The sequence below is a fragment of the Puma concolor genome, chromosome E4, assembly GCF_028749965.1.
Source record: "Puma concolor isolate L17-30 chromosome E4, mPumCon1.1.hap2, whole genome shotgun sequence".
Lineage (NCBI taxonomy): Eukaryota > Metazoa > Chordata > Mammalia > Carnivora > Felidae > Puma > Puma concolor.
The window spans coordinates 52,196,413-52,213,681 of NC_141683.1; the positions used below are offsets into that span (position 1 = coordinate 52,196,413).

The 17,269-nt window shown below is 34.6% G+C and overlaps 1 protein-coding gene across 4 annotated transcripts in view; it reads left to right on the forward strand.

Moving 5' to 3' along the window:
• The window catches only part of COP1 (COP1 E3 ubiquitin ligase), a 260,438-nt gene that overhangs the window by 95,965 nt on the left and 147,204 nt on the right, over positions 1 to 17,269 (forward strand). For all 4 annotated transcript variants that reach the window (XM_086694424.1, XM_025920949.2, XM_086694422.1 and 1 more), the window contains exons 10-11: positions 9,237 to 9,351; positions 13,887 to 14,022. In XM_086694424.1, the coding sequence (XP_086550550.1) occupies positions 9,237 to 9,351; positions 13,887 to 14,022 (251 nt within the window). The remainder of the gene's footprint in view (positions 1 to 9,236; positions 9,352 to 13,886; positions 14,023 to 17,269) is intronic.

Genomic DNA, 17,269 nt, shown 5'->3' on the forward strand with positions numbered 1-17,269 from the left:
AGAAACAGGCTCCATGCTGACAGCAGATAGCCCAGTGTGGGGCTCCAACTCAGAGACTGTGAGATTCTGACCTGAGCTGAAATCATGAGTTGATTGAGTGGATATAAACGTGGTAAAATTTAATTATTTTGTAGTTTAGTAAATGTGGCCATTTTCATTTAGAGGTAGTCTAGATAAACATAAGTGATGAACATTTCCTTTTGATTTTTAGCCATATTTATATCCTGCCTGAAATCACGAGTGACCCCAGGTCCAGTCTTCTTTATCCTTCCACACTGGGTCACACAGGAACTGCTTTGTCTCCAGCTTTAGAACCAGTACTGGCTTGTGTCTCAAGCACCCGAGTAACAGGAAATCCAAACTTGGCTTGTGGTCAGGATCTCTTATTTTAAGTTACTCACATAGGCAATGCATTCTGGTTATATGACCAGCCTTTAAGGGCTTCACTGAAACCAAGTGCAAATCATAACTTCATTTGTTATTACTAAACAGTGCTGACAGACTCATACATTTTGCTCCAAAACAACCCACTGACTTACTGTTACAGAGTATTGTTTATTTTTCTTTAGTGCATATATTTCATGATGTAGGCAAGAGTCTGGAGATAACCAAGTGGGCATTCCAGACTAGCTGAGATTAATCCATGCTGCTCAGTGGAGAAGACATAATATTTATATAGTTGTATATATATTATGCATAACGTGTCTATTTCTGTATCTGTCCATTAATGGATGAATGGTTAGAGAACATGTGTATATATACACAATGGTATGTTATTAGATCATAAAAAAGAAGAAAATCTTGGCATTTGCTACAACATGGATAGACCTAAAAGTTACATGTTTAGTGAAATAAGTCAGAGAAATGTAAGTGCTATATGACCTTACTTATATGTGGAATTTTAAAAATAAATACATCAATAAATACATAATAAACTAATAGATATAGAAAACAAAACTGGTGGTTGTCAGAGGCATTGGATGTGGAATGGGCAAAATGGGTGAAGAAGGTCAAAACGTTCAAATCTTCAGTTATAAAAGAAGTAAGTCATGGGGATGTAGCATACAGTATGGTGACTATGGTTAATAATACTATATATTCCATATATAAAAGTTGATCTTGAACCTCATCACAAGAAAAAAAATTGTAATTATGTATGGTGACAGATGTTAAATAGAGGTATTGTGGTGATCACTTTGCATTATATACACACATTGAATCATTATATTGAATACCTGAAAGTAATATAATTATATTTTAGTTATACTGCAGTTTGAGAAAAGTAAAAAAGTAGAGTATCCTTGAGGGAAACTGACTTATGAAATGTTTGTGTACATTTTTTTTAAGTTATGAGTAATGATAAAGAATGTAGTGTTTGCTAGTGGCATTGGTGCCATTACCTTGATTTGTGCTAACAGGAAAGTAATTTTATACTGACTATTGCTTTTGCCTCACAAGTCATATATAAACACAGTGAAGACAGCATATGATATCTTCCTTTATTTGAGTAGAGATTTGACTTCACAGATACCTTAGAGGGTCTCAGAGACCCACCAAAGCCTAAAGACCACAAATGGAGACCACACTTTGAGAACCATTGTTCTAAATTATGCAAGTTTTCTCCCTTCAAGCCATTCTTCAAATCTATATGAAGGAGTATGTGTGTGTTTAACTGATAATTGTTTTATTATTTTGCATTTGGCTCTTGATCTTATAAAGATTATTTACTGTATAAATAATAATTAGGTTTTCATTCTGCATTGTTTCATTTACAAAATTAGATTCCAGGGAGGGTATTTATATAATGAAAATTTGGCAAATTTCAACTAAGCAAATTAATACAGAACACTTTCAACTTCATTTAGAATAGGGTTCTCTTGGTGGAATCGAGAAGGAAATTTGTTATGGTAACAATTATTTCTTTCATTGTATAAACATTGATTTTATTCATCTTTTGAAGATTTCATTTCTTTTGTATTCTTGGCCATTAGTTTATATTACATATGTGAAATGGAATATTCAATTTCAAGTAATTCTCTTTTCAATTTAATTCCACTCATTGGGAATGAGTTTTTTGTTAAATTTATAATTTTCAGGGGTGCTTGGGTGGCTCAGGCGGTTAAGTGTCTAACTTCTTTCAGCTCAGGTCATGATCTTAGTTTGAGGATTCGAGCCCCACATAGGGCTGTGTGCTGACAGCTCAGAGCCTGGAGCCTGCTTCGAGTTCTGTGACTCCTTCTGTCTCTACTCCTCTCACTCTGTCTCTGTCTCTCTCTTAAAAATGAATAAGCAAAAGGAAAAATTAAAATTTGTAATTGGTTATAATTTACAGGCTGACACTAAATGATATTTTTGTATAGCCATCAAGTTCAGTTTGCTTTGTTATCTTAATAGCATGCCTATTAACTTTTTAGCATTATGAGAATTTTTTTTTACTTAAAAAGTGACCAAATAAAATATTTTCATGCTTCTGTTTTTTTCTGTGGTAAAATTTAATTATTTTGTAGTTTAGTAAATGTGGCCATTTTCATTTAGAGGTAGTCTAGATAAACATAAGTGATGAACATTTCCTTTTGATTTTTAGCCATATTTATATCCTGCGTATAGGTAGAGAGCTTATCCTGAACATGTTTTGAAGATTTGCCTTGTAGATGATCTACAACCATTTCATATTCTCAAACATCTATTTCCTCACAATTAGCATATTTCTGTTCATTTATATTGATGTTATTTATAAATTTAATAATTTGTGTATGAAAATGAGCTAAGTGATGTATTTTTATCAACAATTATGAAGCAGCCTAATTTTGAATGGGTTAGAAAGTTGCACTGAAAAAATAAATTCAAGAAAAGCTAAGAGTAAATATTTGCCAGATAATTGTCAAAAATAAGTTGCTGTAAAAACTAAAAAGCAGACTGTTTTTGTCTGCTTCTTTGTTTTATTTGTCATATTCTTGATTTCTGTTATTGTAATCATTCCCATGTTTCAGACTAAAATCTTTTTTCTGTGTTTTCATTGAGCAGATCACTTTTTATTTTTTATTTATTTAAAAAAATTTTTAATACTTATTTTTGAGAGAGAGAGGGAGGGTGCAGGGGGTGCAGGGGCAGAGAGAGAGAGATGGAGGGAGAGAGAGGGAGGGAGAGAGAGGGAGGGAGAGAGAGGGAGGGAGAGAGAGGGAGGGAGGGAGAGAGAGGGAGGGAGGGAGACAGAGGATCTGAAGCAGGTTCCCTGCTGACAGCAGAGTCCAATGTGGGGCTCAAACTTGTGAACTGTTAGATTATGACCGGAGCCTAAGACAGATGCTTAACCGACTGAGCCAGAGCAGATCACTTTTTTAAAAAATCTAAGTTCTTCCCCTCAGAATTAATAAAAATTATGTTGGCATATAAAAAGGAATATATTTCATGAATGTGTAAATTAGAGGCATAATTACAATAAAAGAAACTCTGTGATTGAGCTGTTATGTTAATTACTAGAACATTAATAGTACCATTCAAGTCACCCATGTGCTTCTAACAAATTCCATCACTCTGCCTCATGTCCAGAGCTAACCACTTTTCTTTTTTTTATTAAAAAAATTTTTTTAATGTTTATTTATTTTCGAGAGAGAGGCAGAGCATGAATGGGGGAGGGGCAGAGAGAGAGGGAGAGACAGAATCTGAAACAGGCTCCAGGCTCTGAGCTGTCAGCACAGAGCCCGACATTGAGGCTCAAACTCAGTTGAGCCACCCAGGCGCCCCTAACCACTTTTCTGATATTTGTGTTTGTCTGTGTTGACTTTTTCAAATTGTTTTACCATAAATATATATATCTCTATATTACTTGGTTTGACCATATATGAACTTTATAAAAATGATATATAGTTTTTTGAGATTTGTTTTTGCTAAGATTAGTTCCTGATGCCTATGGGTGTAGTTGATTTATCATCACTAATATATAATATTCTATTTTGTTAATGTACTACAACTTATCAATTGTGCAGTTAACATACATTTGATATATTTGTAGGGTTTTTCTTTTTGCTATTAAGGTATCTTTATACATGTCTCCTGATTCAAGGTGCAAGATTTTCCCTAGATTTTGTACCTAGGAGAGTTAGTGAGAGTGACCAGGTACACACATCAGTGGCTTTCGTATTTTGAGATAATGTCACATTGTTTTCCATAGTCTTTTTATCAATTTAAAATTCCTACTGCAGAAGTATATGAGTTCTGTTTTCTTCACATCCTTGTTAGTAATTGATCTATTGAACCCCTAAATGGTTGCCAATTTAGTGGGTAAGAAATAGAAGTTAGTTGTGATTTTAACTTGCATTTTTCTGACTCTGTCCTTTATATGAAATAGTATTTCATGTCTTTTCCCATTCTTTTTGATATCAGTCTTCTGTTTATTTACTGGTGTACACACACCTATTTATTAATTCAAAGTAGTAGTAAATTGTCCCTAATATATTGCCACAGTGTTTGGGAATATCATCTTACAGTTTGTACCTTCTTGTCTCTAATGATGGATGTAGATCAACAGAAGAGCTTAATTTGTATCATTGAATTTGTAACTTTTAGTTAGTGCTTTTTGTGTTTCGTTTAAGAAATTCTGCCCTATTGAGATTATAAACATATTCAGTGATACAGCACATGGCCAGTTTTGGTAAATGTTCCATGTATGCTTAAGAAGAGTGTATGCTCCTAATTTGATAAGTATTCTATATATATTAAGTTAAGCTTTGAAATTAGGTCATGTCTATTTCTCTGTTGAATTGATGAGATTAATCTGCTGTGTTGGTGGGTTTGTCAATTTTTCTAGGAATTTTTGCTTTATGTATTTTTGAGACTGTACTATTGTGTGTGTACTGGGTATACAATTATTGAGTTGAAAGTTTTGCATTATTCAGTGGCCGTTTCTATTCCCATTAATGATTTTCATCTTGAGTCTGTTTTTTTCTCCTTTGATAAAATTTGCCTGGTGTATTATTTTTCATGTTATTCCAAATTTTCACTGTATTTATGTTTTTGGTGTTTCTTTGGCAAATAGCATAGTTATATTCTAACAGTCCTTTCTGCCACTAACTAGTGAGTATTTTAATTTATATTTATTACAACTACTGATATAATTTCACTTTTTAAAAAATGTTTATTCAGTTTTGAGAGAGGGAGAAAGAGAAAGAGAGATAGAATGTGAGCAGGGGAGGGCAGAGAGAGAGGGAGACAAAGAACTTGAAACAGACCCCGGGCTCTGAGCTGTCAGCACAGAGGCTTATATGGAGCTTAAAGCCACAAACCATAAGATCATCACCTGAGCTAAAGTCAGACACTCAATAGACTGAGCCACCCAGGCGCCCCTCACCTTTTTACTTTTTAATGCTTGCTATTTGTCTCACTTTCTGTGTTTTTTTTTCTATTTTGACCTCCTTTTTCCACCACTGTACTGTATTAAACATTACCTATTCTCTTATTATGCTTTTAGTAGTTATCCTTTTATCCTTGAAATTGATCCAAACTAATACTGTTTCTAAAACAAGAGTCTAAATTTAATCTTACTATTTTTAAAAATTTTAATTCCAGCATAGTTAACATACAATGTTATATTAGTTTCAGGTGTACAATATAGTAATTCAACAATTCTATACATTACTCAGTGCTCAATGTGATAAGTGTAGTCTTTTTTTAAAGTTTATTTTTTTTTTTGAGAGAGAGAGAGGGAGAGATAGAGATACGGTGTGCAAGCGGGGGAGGGGCAGAGAGAGAGGGAGACTGAGGATCTGAAGCAGGCAGAGATCTGAAAACAGTACAGAGCCTGATGTGGGACATGAATTCACACACCATGAGATCATAACCTGAGCTGAAGTTGGACACTTAACCAGTTTAACCCAGGTGCCCCTCATTGTGATAAGTGTAGTCTTAATCTACCCTTCACCTATTTTATGTATCTTCCCACCTGCCTCCTCTCTGGTAGCCATTGGTTCCCTACAGTTAAGAGTCTGTCTTTCAGTTTGTGCCTTTTTTCTTTGTTCATTTGTTTTGTTTCCTAAATTCAACATGTGAATGAAATCATATTTGTCTTTCTTTGACTTATTTTAGTCAGCATTATACTCTCCAGATCCATCCAAGTTGTTGAAAGCGGCAAGATTTCGTTCTTTCTCATGGCTGAATAATACTCTGGGGTGTGTGTGTGTGTGTGTGTGTGTGTGTGTGTGTGTGTGTGTATGTGTACATACCACATCTTCTTTATTCATTTATTGATGGACATTTGGGCTGCTTCCATAATTTGGCTGTTGTAAATAATACTGCAGTAAACATAGGGTGCATGTATCTTTTTGAATTAGTGTTTTCATATTCTTTGGGTAAATACTCAGTAGTGGGATTACTGGATCATATGGTAGTTCTATTTTTAATTTTCTCAGGAACCTCCATTCCGTTTTCACAATGGCTGCACCAGTTTGCATTCTCAACAGCAGTGCAAGAGGGTTCCTTTTTCTCCACATCCTTGTCAACACTTGTTGTTACTTGTGTTTTTGATTTTAGCCACTCTGACAGTGGACATCTCATTGTGGTTTTGATTTGTATTTCCCTGATAATCAGTAATGTTGAACATTCTTTTCATTAAACTTCATATCTTAATTACCTTCCTGAACAACATTAAGTGCTCCAGAATTGAAACTTTCTTCACTCTTCTGATTTATATGCTATTTTTTAGTGTATTTATTCTGTCTTATTAAGCCCTGTGATTTTGATATTAAAATTAATGTTATAAACAAAATTTAAGATCACTTATTTGGGTACAAATTTTCTTGCTCCTTTTCATTTTATTTCTCAGGCCTTCCAGTTTATGTTACTGAATTTTTTAAAAAAATTTTTAAAAAATGTTTTTACTTATTTTTGAGACAGAGAGAGACAGAGCATGAGCAGGGGAGGGGCAGAGAGAGAGGGAGACACAGAATCTGAAGCAGGGTCCAGGCTCTGAGCTGTCAGCACAGAGCCTGATGCGGGGCTCGAACTCACAGACCATGAGATTATGACCTCAGCTGAAGTTGGACGCTTAACCGACTGAGCCACCCAGGCGCCCCTATGTTACTGCATTTTTTAAGTACCCAACTTCACTTTTCTTCATTTTTTAAAGAAACGACTTACAAGCAGTAGTTTTTGTTTTCATACACATGAAAAAATACTTTGCTCATTTTGTTGCAGGATACTTTTATCAGGATCCGAATTTTAGATTGGAGTTCTTATTTTTTCATCTTTTTTTTTTTTTTTTTTAATTTTTTTCAACGTTTATTTATTTTTGGGACAGAGAGAGACAGAGCATGAACGGGGGAGGGGCAGAGAGAGAGGGAGACACAGAATCGGAAACAGGCTCCAGGCTCTGAGCCATCAGCCCAGAGCCCGACGCGGGGCTCGAACTCACGGACCGCGAGATCGTGACCTGGCTGAAGTCGGACGCTTAACCGACTGCGCCACCCAGGCGCCCCATATTTTTTCATCTTTTTAAGGATAACCAAAGTTCATTCCTCTAGCTTCTTTTATTGCTGTTAAGTAGTATTTTCCCTGTTATTTTTTCGTCTTGTCATGTGAGTTATCTTTTCTGTTTGATTTTAAAGTCATTTTGATTTTTGGACAAAAACACAGTTTTGCCTTACTGTGTCTAATTATGGATTTATTTTAAATTATCCTACTTGATAGGAATAATTTCTTTGTATTCATGTCTGTTTTCAGTTTTGGAAAATTGTCAACATGCGTTCTTCGAATATTTCTTCTTCAGTCTGTTACAGTTTCCTGGGTCTCTGAAGTGCTCAGTTTCAACCTTCCTCTGAAATTTTCTGTCTTCTTATCTTTTATCCTTAATTCTGGTTAATTCCTTTAGGTTTATCTTCCAGTTCTCAATTCTCTTTTCAGTCTTTAAATCTCAGTTTTAGTGTTTTTATCTTTTGTGGGAAATTGTCTCCAAGTAAGTGTTGTCCTTTTCGTTTTTCCCCTCCTCTGCACCATTATATGTTGGTTAACATCACCTCTCTGAGTTCAGCTTCCTGTTTGGTTGTATATCTGTTAATGTCTTCAGAAATTGTCTAAACTTTCTCGCGATGAAAGCACCACTTTAAAATATGATTTTTACCTACCATCTAGTTTTAGCAGGAGTTCACTTTAGGGCGTTGTGTTCATGGTAGTACCTTATTACTTCTTGTTACATTGCAGTTGTTGGTGGACTTATGTCATCTCATACTCTTGTTATGTGTCTCCTCTGTTTATGTGCCTCAAGCATAATAGATAATAACCATTTGTGGAAAGAATTGTCTTATCCTTTCATTTAACATGGTGTAGGCAGTATTATATATTTAGGGTTATAGATTTTTGTTTTTTATAGATTTATATGCCAATGTATTTCACATTTGTTCTCTTTATATGGCTGGATCTTCTAATGTATGTGTCAGACTTGTACATACATATTACATATTACTGCTCCTTAATTTAATAATCAGCATTAACTTAAATATATATTCTGACAATTAAGGACTGTCTCTATTATTCGAAGAGTACAGGGCTGCAATATAGGGATGATGGGAAAGTAATTAATTTTCTTTTGAACATTATTTTCTAACAATTTCTGCATATTAAAATTCTCAAGATTCTAAAATTTAGCATGGCAGTTATAATGGATTCTATCTTCATTTAACTTGGAGAGTTGAAATATACTTATTTCATTCTTGTAAAATTGGCCTTTAGAGCGTATTCGCATTTTGTCTGGACTGTAGGAGTTTTATAGCAAACTGTATTCTACAGACCTGGGACCTAGCATGGCTGAGATCCCCCCACTTGCCCCCTTCTACTCCTTCCCCATACAGCCGCATCCTTAAGCCTTTGGTGATCCCCAGAACTCCCTCCCCTCCAGCCTTTGGTCTGTCCAGTCCCTATCCCCACACATGCACCTCCATGTTCCCTGAGGTATGTGGATAGATTCCCCTTCCCTTATGTAGTACAAGTGTTCCCCAGGAGGCCTGGGCTGAGAGGTAGGACCTGACCCCCCCCCCCCCCCAATTCCTCCCCCTGGCTCCAGAAACTCTCGGCCTATTTGAATTTTAAAATAAAAATGGAAAAATATGGTCTAAGAACTATGAGTATTTACCATTTGTAGTTATTTTAATGTGTTAAAATTTTGAATATGCAATCATTTAGATATTTTGTGCAGAAAAAGACCATCATTTGTTGTAAGTTACAAGTGTCTTTTCTTGTTACTACTTTAGACAAAGAAACAGCCTTGGTATAACAGCACGTTAGCATCAAGAAGAAAACGGCTTACTGCTCATTTTGAAGACTTGGAACAATGTTACTTTTCTACAAGGATGTCTCGTATTTCAGGTACATATTCCGGACTTTTTAAAATATGTCAAATTCTTCTTTCAGATCCATTTCTAGCTTCTTATGATGGATTTATGTAAAGTCCTATTTATAAAGTGCAAGTGTATTTTCAACATAGTCTCCCAGTGTGTTGTGGAGGTTCCTAGAGATCTTAAAGAGGATTGCTTTCCCATAGCTATTTTTGTTCTTTTTTTTCTATTTGGGAATTTTTTTTTTTTCCTACCAGATTTTTTTTTTTTTTTTTTTTTTTTTTTTAAAGAGCATGAGTGGCAGAGGGGCAGAAGGAGAGGGAGAAAGAGAGTCTTAAGCAGGCTCCATGCTCAGCACTGAGCCTGACACAGGACTTGATTCCACAACCCTGGGATCATGACCTGAGCCAAAATCAAGAGTGGGATGCTCAACTGACTGGGCCACACCGGTGCGCCCCTATTTGGGAGTTTTTAATCTTTATATAGTGAATTATATAAAGTTAAGAAAAAAATCAGCCATGAATATGTGGCTAGGAAAAATAGGTTCCTTTTAGTTGCCTCCTATTATTAAACATTTATTAAGTTCTAAGCACTGTCCTTTGTGCTAAGAATAAAAAGATGAAAGAACTGATTTCTACTGTCAGGGTGTATTGTAAATTAAGGGGGGAGAGCAACAGGTAAATAATTCTATGTGATATTATATGTTCTATAAGTTTATTAGGGGAATAGAGAAGAATTTCCACCATATAGCTGGGAGTGAAAAATATAGGCCACGCTGAAAATGGGGAAGTGGAAGTGAATGGTCACTGTAGGGATTTTGGAGGAGTTGTATTTAGTCAAAGCTAGAATTCATTAAATAAGGTAATTAGAAACATGTTCAAAGGAAGTAACTCATGCAAAGTCATGGACATAGGACAAGTCATGGACAAATATACCATAAGATATTTTCATTGCTTTAAAAAAGGTAATATAGTTCTGCCTTTTGAGCTGTAACCTTTCTCAGTGTCCTTGCTCACCACCAGTGATGTAGGGACATTAATAGCAAGACATTGTTTTTCTTTCTTTCTTTCTTTTTTAGATTTATAGATTGATATACCTATAAAATGTAAAATACAATGCTTGGTATAAGTAAGGTGCTCAGGTAACTGGTGTCATTAGTAATACATCTGCTGAAAATTAGGACCACCAAGGAAAAAAATGTGTGGTATTTAATTAGTTGTTAAAATTTTGGCCTTGGTTTTCTCTTGAATAGGCATATTTGCATTAAAATCTACATATTGTTTAGAACCTTTAGACAAATTTGCCTTAGGATTGGTGATGGAGGGAAAAGAAGATTTACATAGCATATTTCATATGAAGTCTACAGGGGAGCCAAGTTCTATTTATAAGTGTGTGTGAAATTAATGATCAACAGTTTTTATAAGATGGAAAACTTTTATTGTATTGCCTGGGAATTGAGCTCCTTATTGAGCCTCTGTAATAGTCTATAAACTGTAATAGGAAGCTGTTATATTGAAAATGGTCTGAGGGGCGCCTGGGTGACTCAGTCGGTTAAGTGTTTGACTTCAGCTCAGGTCATGATCTCACGGTTTGTGAGTTCAAGCCCCACGTTGGGCTCTGTGCTGACAGCTCGGAGCCTGAAGGCTGCTTCAGATTCTGTGTCTCCCTCTCTCTCTGCCCCTCCCCTGCTCATGCGCATGCTCATGCCCTGTCTCTGTCTCTCAAAAATAAGCATTAAAAAAAAAAAAATTAAAAGAAAAAAATGAAAATGGTCTGAGGCCTACATTCTGATTGGTAGAGGGTTCATATTAACCCTTTTAGGTGTTATTTTTTTGTTATGTTGAAATACAGTGACCGCAAATGGTAGACATTTAAAAGAAAAAAGATGTGGGAAAGAGAGATTGGGAAGCTCTTAATGGGGAAGTTATTAATAATTTTTAAGTAACTAGCATCATAGGTGTGCTATGGCATAATAAAGGTATAGTCACAGACATACTTATTTGGAGGATGTAAATTTACCAGAAGGCAGAATAAATTAAAACCAGGAGGAAGATTATATTTTCATTTTTGTGGGCATGGCTATATTATACTTAAAACATGATTTTAGGAGTCTCAAGTTTATCTTACCAAATTTTCACAATGAGTACACTTAACATATTGCTGAACATGAAGTTCCTTCTAGTGTCCTTGACTGTGAAGAATAAATTTTAACTTCTACCTTAGGAGTACTTGGTGTTTGGTGGTCCTTTTGTATATTTTCAAATGAGAATCCACTGCTCTTTCTTTTCATTTTGAACTCTGAAAATGAGAGATGAAGATTGGGAGATTAATGCCTTGGACTCTTAGTTGTAATTGAATGAGAAGGTAAATTATAAAGTATTAGAAAAGAGAAAAGAGGTGCTGCACACACTTTCACAAACTAAATCTATAATTAGAAGAGCAAAGGTAATATGTTAGTAAATATGTACAATAATTGATCATAAACCTACCAAGCAAACAAAATCCTACCATTTTGTAACCAGATAAAGTGAAATCCAATCTCTATACTTTCAGATACTAAAATAACAATTTTTAGTGTTTTCTTTATCACTTCTGTTGGATGTAAGTGTTAATGAATAGGTATGATGGACAGAGAAGATCAGCCACCTGGGAAAGGATTATGACCTTCAACAGAATATACATTCTTGAATGCTTGTGAATTTTACGTACTTAGCGATTGGTGTCAAAATATGAAAGAATATTTTTACATTAAAGCAATATTTAAACAAATATCTAAGGTGTTTTTCCAGTAAGTATTTATTACATTGAATACTCAATTATATGTAAAAAGAACCAATTAGCTATTAAATTCAAACCACTTTGTAGTACAGTTGATTTGTTTTATTGCAGTACCCCATGTTTTATTTGTAATTCACTGAATTTACAGAGAATAATTTTTGTGGATCAGGAGCATTATTTTAGTAACATGAATACTGCATGCTCATTGGGTTTGTTTCTTTTGCTGTTTTTAGAACAGAAACACTACAAAATTGGAACTTTTGGATATAGGTTGTTAGATGGATTTGCTGTGTTAGTGTTTGAATCTTTAAAATGTAAAATATCAAGGACAGAAGCTTAATATCAGAGACAAGGAATTGTTTTTCGTTGTAGTAAGTGTTAGATAAATGTCTTCGTGTCTCCAGTTATCTTCAAGATAACCTAGTATCTCCAGATGAACTAAATCAGTTCTGTACTGTCTGTCCTATAGTATGGTGACTCTTTAGACTTAATGATTCTTCTGTCTTAATTTCATTATGCTACTGTTATTTTCAGGGACATTTAAGAAGGGGAAATCATGAAAGTTTACCTTGAAAAAGTTGTGTGTGTGTTTATGTATATGAGCTAAGAACGAGAAGAAGGTATGAACACATAGTGTGGCAATCTTATTTCAGATTTCAGTTAGGAAGCTAACTAAAGTAATTGGTGTTTTACTCTTCTTCCTTTGGAAAAGAAAATACAAGTCCAAACGTAAAACGGTTTTGAAAAATACTGATTTTTGGGGTGCCTGGGTGGCTCAGTTGGTTCAGCATCTGACTGTGGCTTAGAGGGTCATGGTCTCCTGGTTTGTGGGTTTGAGCCCCACATTGGGCCCTGCACTGACAGTGCAGAGCCTGCTTTGGATTTTCTCTCCCCCTCTCTCTGCCCCTCGTACTCTTGCTCATTCTCTCTCAAAAATAAATAAATAAATTTAACAAAAATAAAGAAAAATGATTTTTTTTTAAAATTCATGCTTTCACTGTAGGCTTGTTTCTAGATTGGAGAATAGATATCTGTATTCTCAGTCTTTCATGAGATGATATTGTGATTTAAATTCTAGGTAATTTAATTATGAATAGTTTATTGAAATGGACTTTACTCAAAGTATTTATATAGTTTTCTATTGGATGGAATTAATGTTTTCTGTATTCTACCAAGATATTTGAGAATATTTTTTTGAGAATAATTCTATTTTTGAGAATAATTGATACATTGAAGTTTCTACTCTCTTTTCATAATTGGATTTGAGACACTTCGAAGAATGATGTGAACGAGTATCTCTCTTTTTACTTAAAAAACAATTACTTTCTTAATCTAAATTATGTTATAAATTGTGTTTTGACAGTTAGTGAATGTGGGCATGCAGATGTATCCATGTAAACATGTTCCTTCAAAATTACAAATAGACGGTCCAGTGTATGTGCTCCTCTCCCCACCCTCACTTTCTCCATTGATAAGGGATTTTCGTTTTAATAAAAGATTAAACTTTTCTTGATCAGAGGTACTTTTTTGTTTTTGATTTTCTAAGAAATTTTTGCTTAAAAAATAGAGAATTTACAGTATGCTTTTATTGGTGTGGAAAGAGACATTGTCTTTCAAAGAACCACTAAGTAATTTTTATTAAAGCTGAAAGATCAGCGAAATGATTTGTGCATACTAGTATTCTCTAGTTACTTCAGAATCATATTCAGAATATAATTTCTAATGTGTCTGTACTGCTCTTTGACTTCCATTGCACTTCAATTAATTTATTTTGTTTTCTTCATATAGATGATAGTCGAACTGCAAGCCAGTTGGATGAATTTCAGGAATGCTTGTCTAAGTTTACCCGATATAATTCAGTACGACCTTTGGCTACGTTGTCCTATGCTAGTGATCTCTATAATGGTTCCAGCATAGTCTCTAGGTAAGTATTGGGCAGCACTCTTTACTATTTCTTTTACAAAAGTTTCTCAAATTTAATTTGACAAGCAGTTACAGTGTTCTAGTTAAGAGCCAGTATTCTGAGGTCAGGTTCCCTGCCAGTTTTTAGTTCTGTGTTCTTGGGTAAGTTTCTGAATCTCTTTAGTCCTCAATGTCTTCCTCTTTAAAATGGAATGATTAATAGTATTCACCTATTAGGGTTGCAGTTTGTGTTCTTATAATGTCTTTGGTTTTGGTGACAGATATGCTCTCTCATAAGGGCTTCCTTATCTTCATGTTTCTAGAAGAATTGATAGTATTTCTTCTTATGTATTTTGTAGAATTCTCCATCAAGCCATCTTGGCCTTAAGTTTTTTTTGCGGAAAGAGTTTTAAATATAAATTCAATTTTTAAAAGAGATGTAGGGCTAATCAGGTTATTGATTTTTTTTTTTCATGATCAAGCATTATTTTTAGTTTGTGTCTTTAAAAGAATTTGTCCATTTTTATCTAGGTTGTTGAATTTATTGGCATTCACATGTTCATAATATTCCTTTATTATCTTTTTACTGTCTTTAGATACTCTGATGATGTTCCTTTTCTTATTCCTGATATTGGAGTGTTGTTTCCCTTTATATGTTTCCTTAATAGTCTGGTTTAGAAATGTATCAATTTTATTTGTCTTCTCAAATAGCCAGCTCTTGGTTTATTGATATTCTATATTTTTCTGTTTCATTGATTTCTGCTCTTAACTTTATTATTTCTTTTTTTTCCTTTTGTTAAGTTTAATTTGCTTTTATCTTTCTATTTTCTTAAGGTAGAAATTACAGTGATTGAGTTGAAAGTTGCTTCTCTAACAAAACTTGGGCTTTACATTTCTCTACATGCACTGCCTTAGTTGCATCCTGTGAATTTTGATGTGGTGTCTTTTTTCCAAATTTTATTTTTATTATGGTAAAATATGTATAACATAAAATATACTGTCTTAACAAGTGTACTGTTGAGTGGTATTAAATAAATACCTTCATAATATTGTGTAAATGTCCCTAATATCCATCTCTTTAACACTTGACATCTTGTAAAACTGAAACTCAGTACTCGTTAAACAGTAACTTTTCATTCCCCTCTGCCCTGAATCATAGCAAGCACCCTTTTCCCCTCTGTTATCTGATTACTCTAAGTACCTCCTGTAAGTGGAATCATGCAGTATTCAGGGAGAAAGAGAGAGAGAGAGAGAGAGAGAGAGAGAGAGAGAGAGAGAATCCCAAGCAGGCTCTGTGCTGTCAGCACGGCCTGAGATCAAGAGAAATTCACCTGACTGAGCCACTTAGGCTCCCCAGATTATTATTTCTTTAATTTTAGAGAGAGCATGAGCCAGGGGAAGGCACGGGGGGTGGGGGGGGGGGGGGAGAGAGAGAGAGAGAGAGAGAGAGAGAGAAAGAGAGAGAGAGAATCCCAAGCAGGCTTCATGCTCTGTGCAGAGCCCAATACAGGGCTCAATCTCAAGACCCTGGGATCATGACCTGAGCTGAAATCAAGTATTAGAAGCTCAACTGACTGAGCCACCCAGGCACCCCGTGGCTGTACCATTTTACAATACCACCAGCAGTGCAAAAGGTTTCCAGTTTCTCTGCATTCTTGCTAGCACTTGTTATTTTCTCTTTTTTTGGTAGTCACCATCCTAAACAGATGTGAGGTGGTATCTCTTAGATTTGCTTTGCATTTCCCTGGTGATTAGTGATGTTGAGCATTGTTTTATGTGCTTATCGGCCATTTGTTTATATTCTTAGAGAAATTTCTATTTAAGTCCTCTGCCCAGTTTTGAACTTGGTTGTTGCTATGTTCAGTAGTTCTCTATAAATTCTGGATATTAATCTCTTATCAAATTTGTACATATTTTCTCTCATTCTGTGCATTGTGTTTTTACTTTGTTGAGACTGTGTATCGATGCGTAAAATTTAAAAATTTTCATAAAGTCTAATTTGTGTGTTTTTCTTTTGTTGCCTGTGCTTTTGGTGTCATATCCCAGGGATTGCTGTCAAATCCAAAGTCGTGAAGAGAGTTATAGTTTCGTATTTTATATTTAAAGTTTTGACCCATTGTGAGTTAATTTTTCTATATGGTTTTAGGTAAGGGTCTACCTTCATTCTTTTGTTATGTGGATATGCAGTTTTCTGAACATCATTTGTTGAAAAACTCCTTGAAAAACTCAGTGATATTGCCACTGTTGTCAAAGATCATTTGACTTTGTATGGAAGGTTTCTCATCTATTACATTGGCCTACATTATCTGTTTTATGCCACTACCATACTGTTTTGATCATCATAGCTATGTAGTAAGTTTTGAAATCAGGAAGTGTGAGTCCTCTAGCTCTGTTCATTTGCAAGATTGTTTTTTCTATTTCTGCGGAAAATGCCATTGGGATTTTGACAGGGATTGCAATGAATCTCTAGATTGCTTTGGGTAATATTGACATCTTAACAATATTCAGTCTTCTGATCCATGGACATGGGATATGTTTCCATTTATTTGTGTCCTTCTTTAATTTTTTTCAGCAAGTTTTTGTTTTCATTGTACAAATCTTTTACTTCCTTGGTTAATTCTTAAATTTTTTTTTTTTGGTGTTGCTGTAAGTTTTCATAATTTACGATTGTTCATTGTTATTGCATTGAAGTTATGATATATTTTCATTTCCATTCAGTTCAAGAAACTTGTAAATTTCAACTTTGATTTTTTTTTTTGACCCAAGGATTATTGAGGCATATTTTAGTAGTTCTCAGATGTTGTGATTTTCTAGTTACCTTTCTTTTTATAGTCTTTTTATATCTTCATCATCTTTATGACCATTCTTTAAAAATTTTTTTAATTAATTAATTTTTAAATTCACATCCAAGTTAGCATATAGTGCAACGATTTCAGGAGTAGATTCCTTAATGCCCCTTACCCATTTAGCCCATCTGCCCTGCCACAACCCCTCCAGCAGCCCTCTGTTTGTTTTCTGTATTTAAGAGTGTATTAGGTTTTGTCCTCCTCCCTGTTTTTATAATACTTTTGCTTCTCTTCCCTTATCTTCATCTGTGTTCTGTCTTAACTTCCTCATATGAGTGAAGTCATATGATACTTGTCTTTCTCTAATTTCGCTAACACAGTATCCTCCAGTTCCATCCACGTAGTTGGAAATGGCAAGATTTCATTCTTTTTGATTGCCGAGTAATACTCCATTTTATATATACACCAGATCTTTTTAAAAAA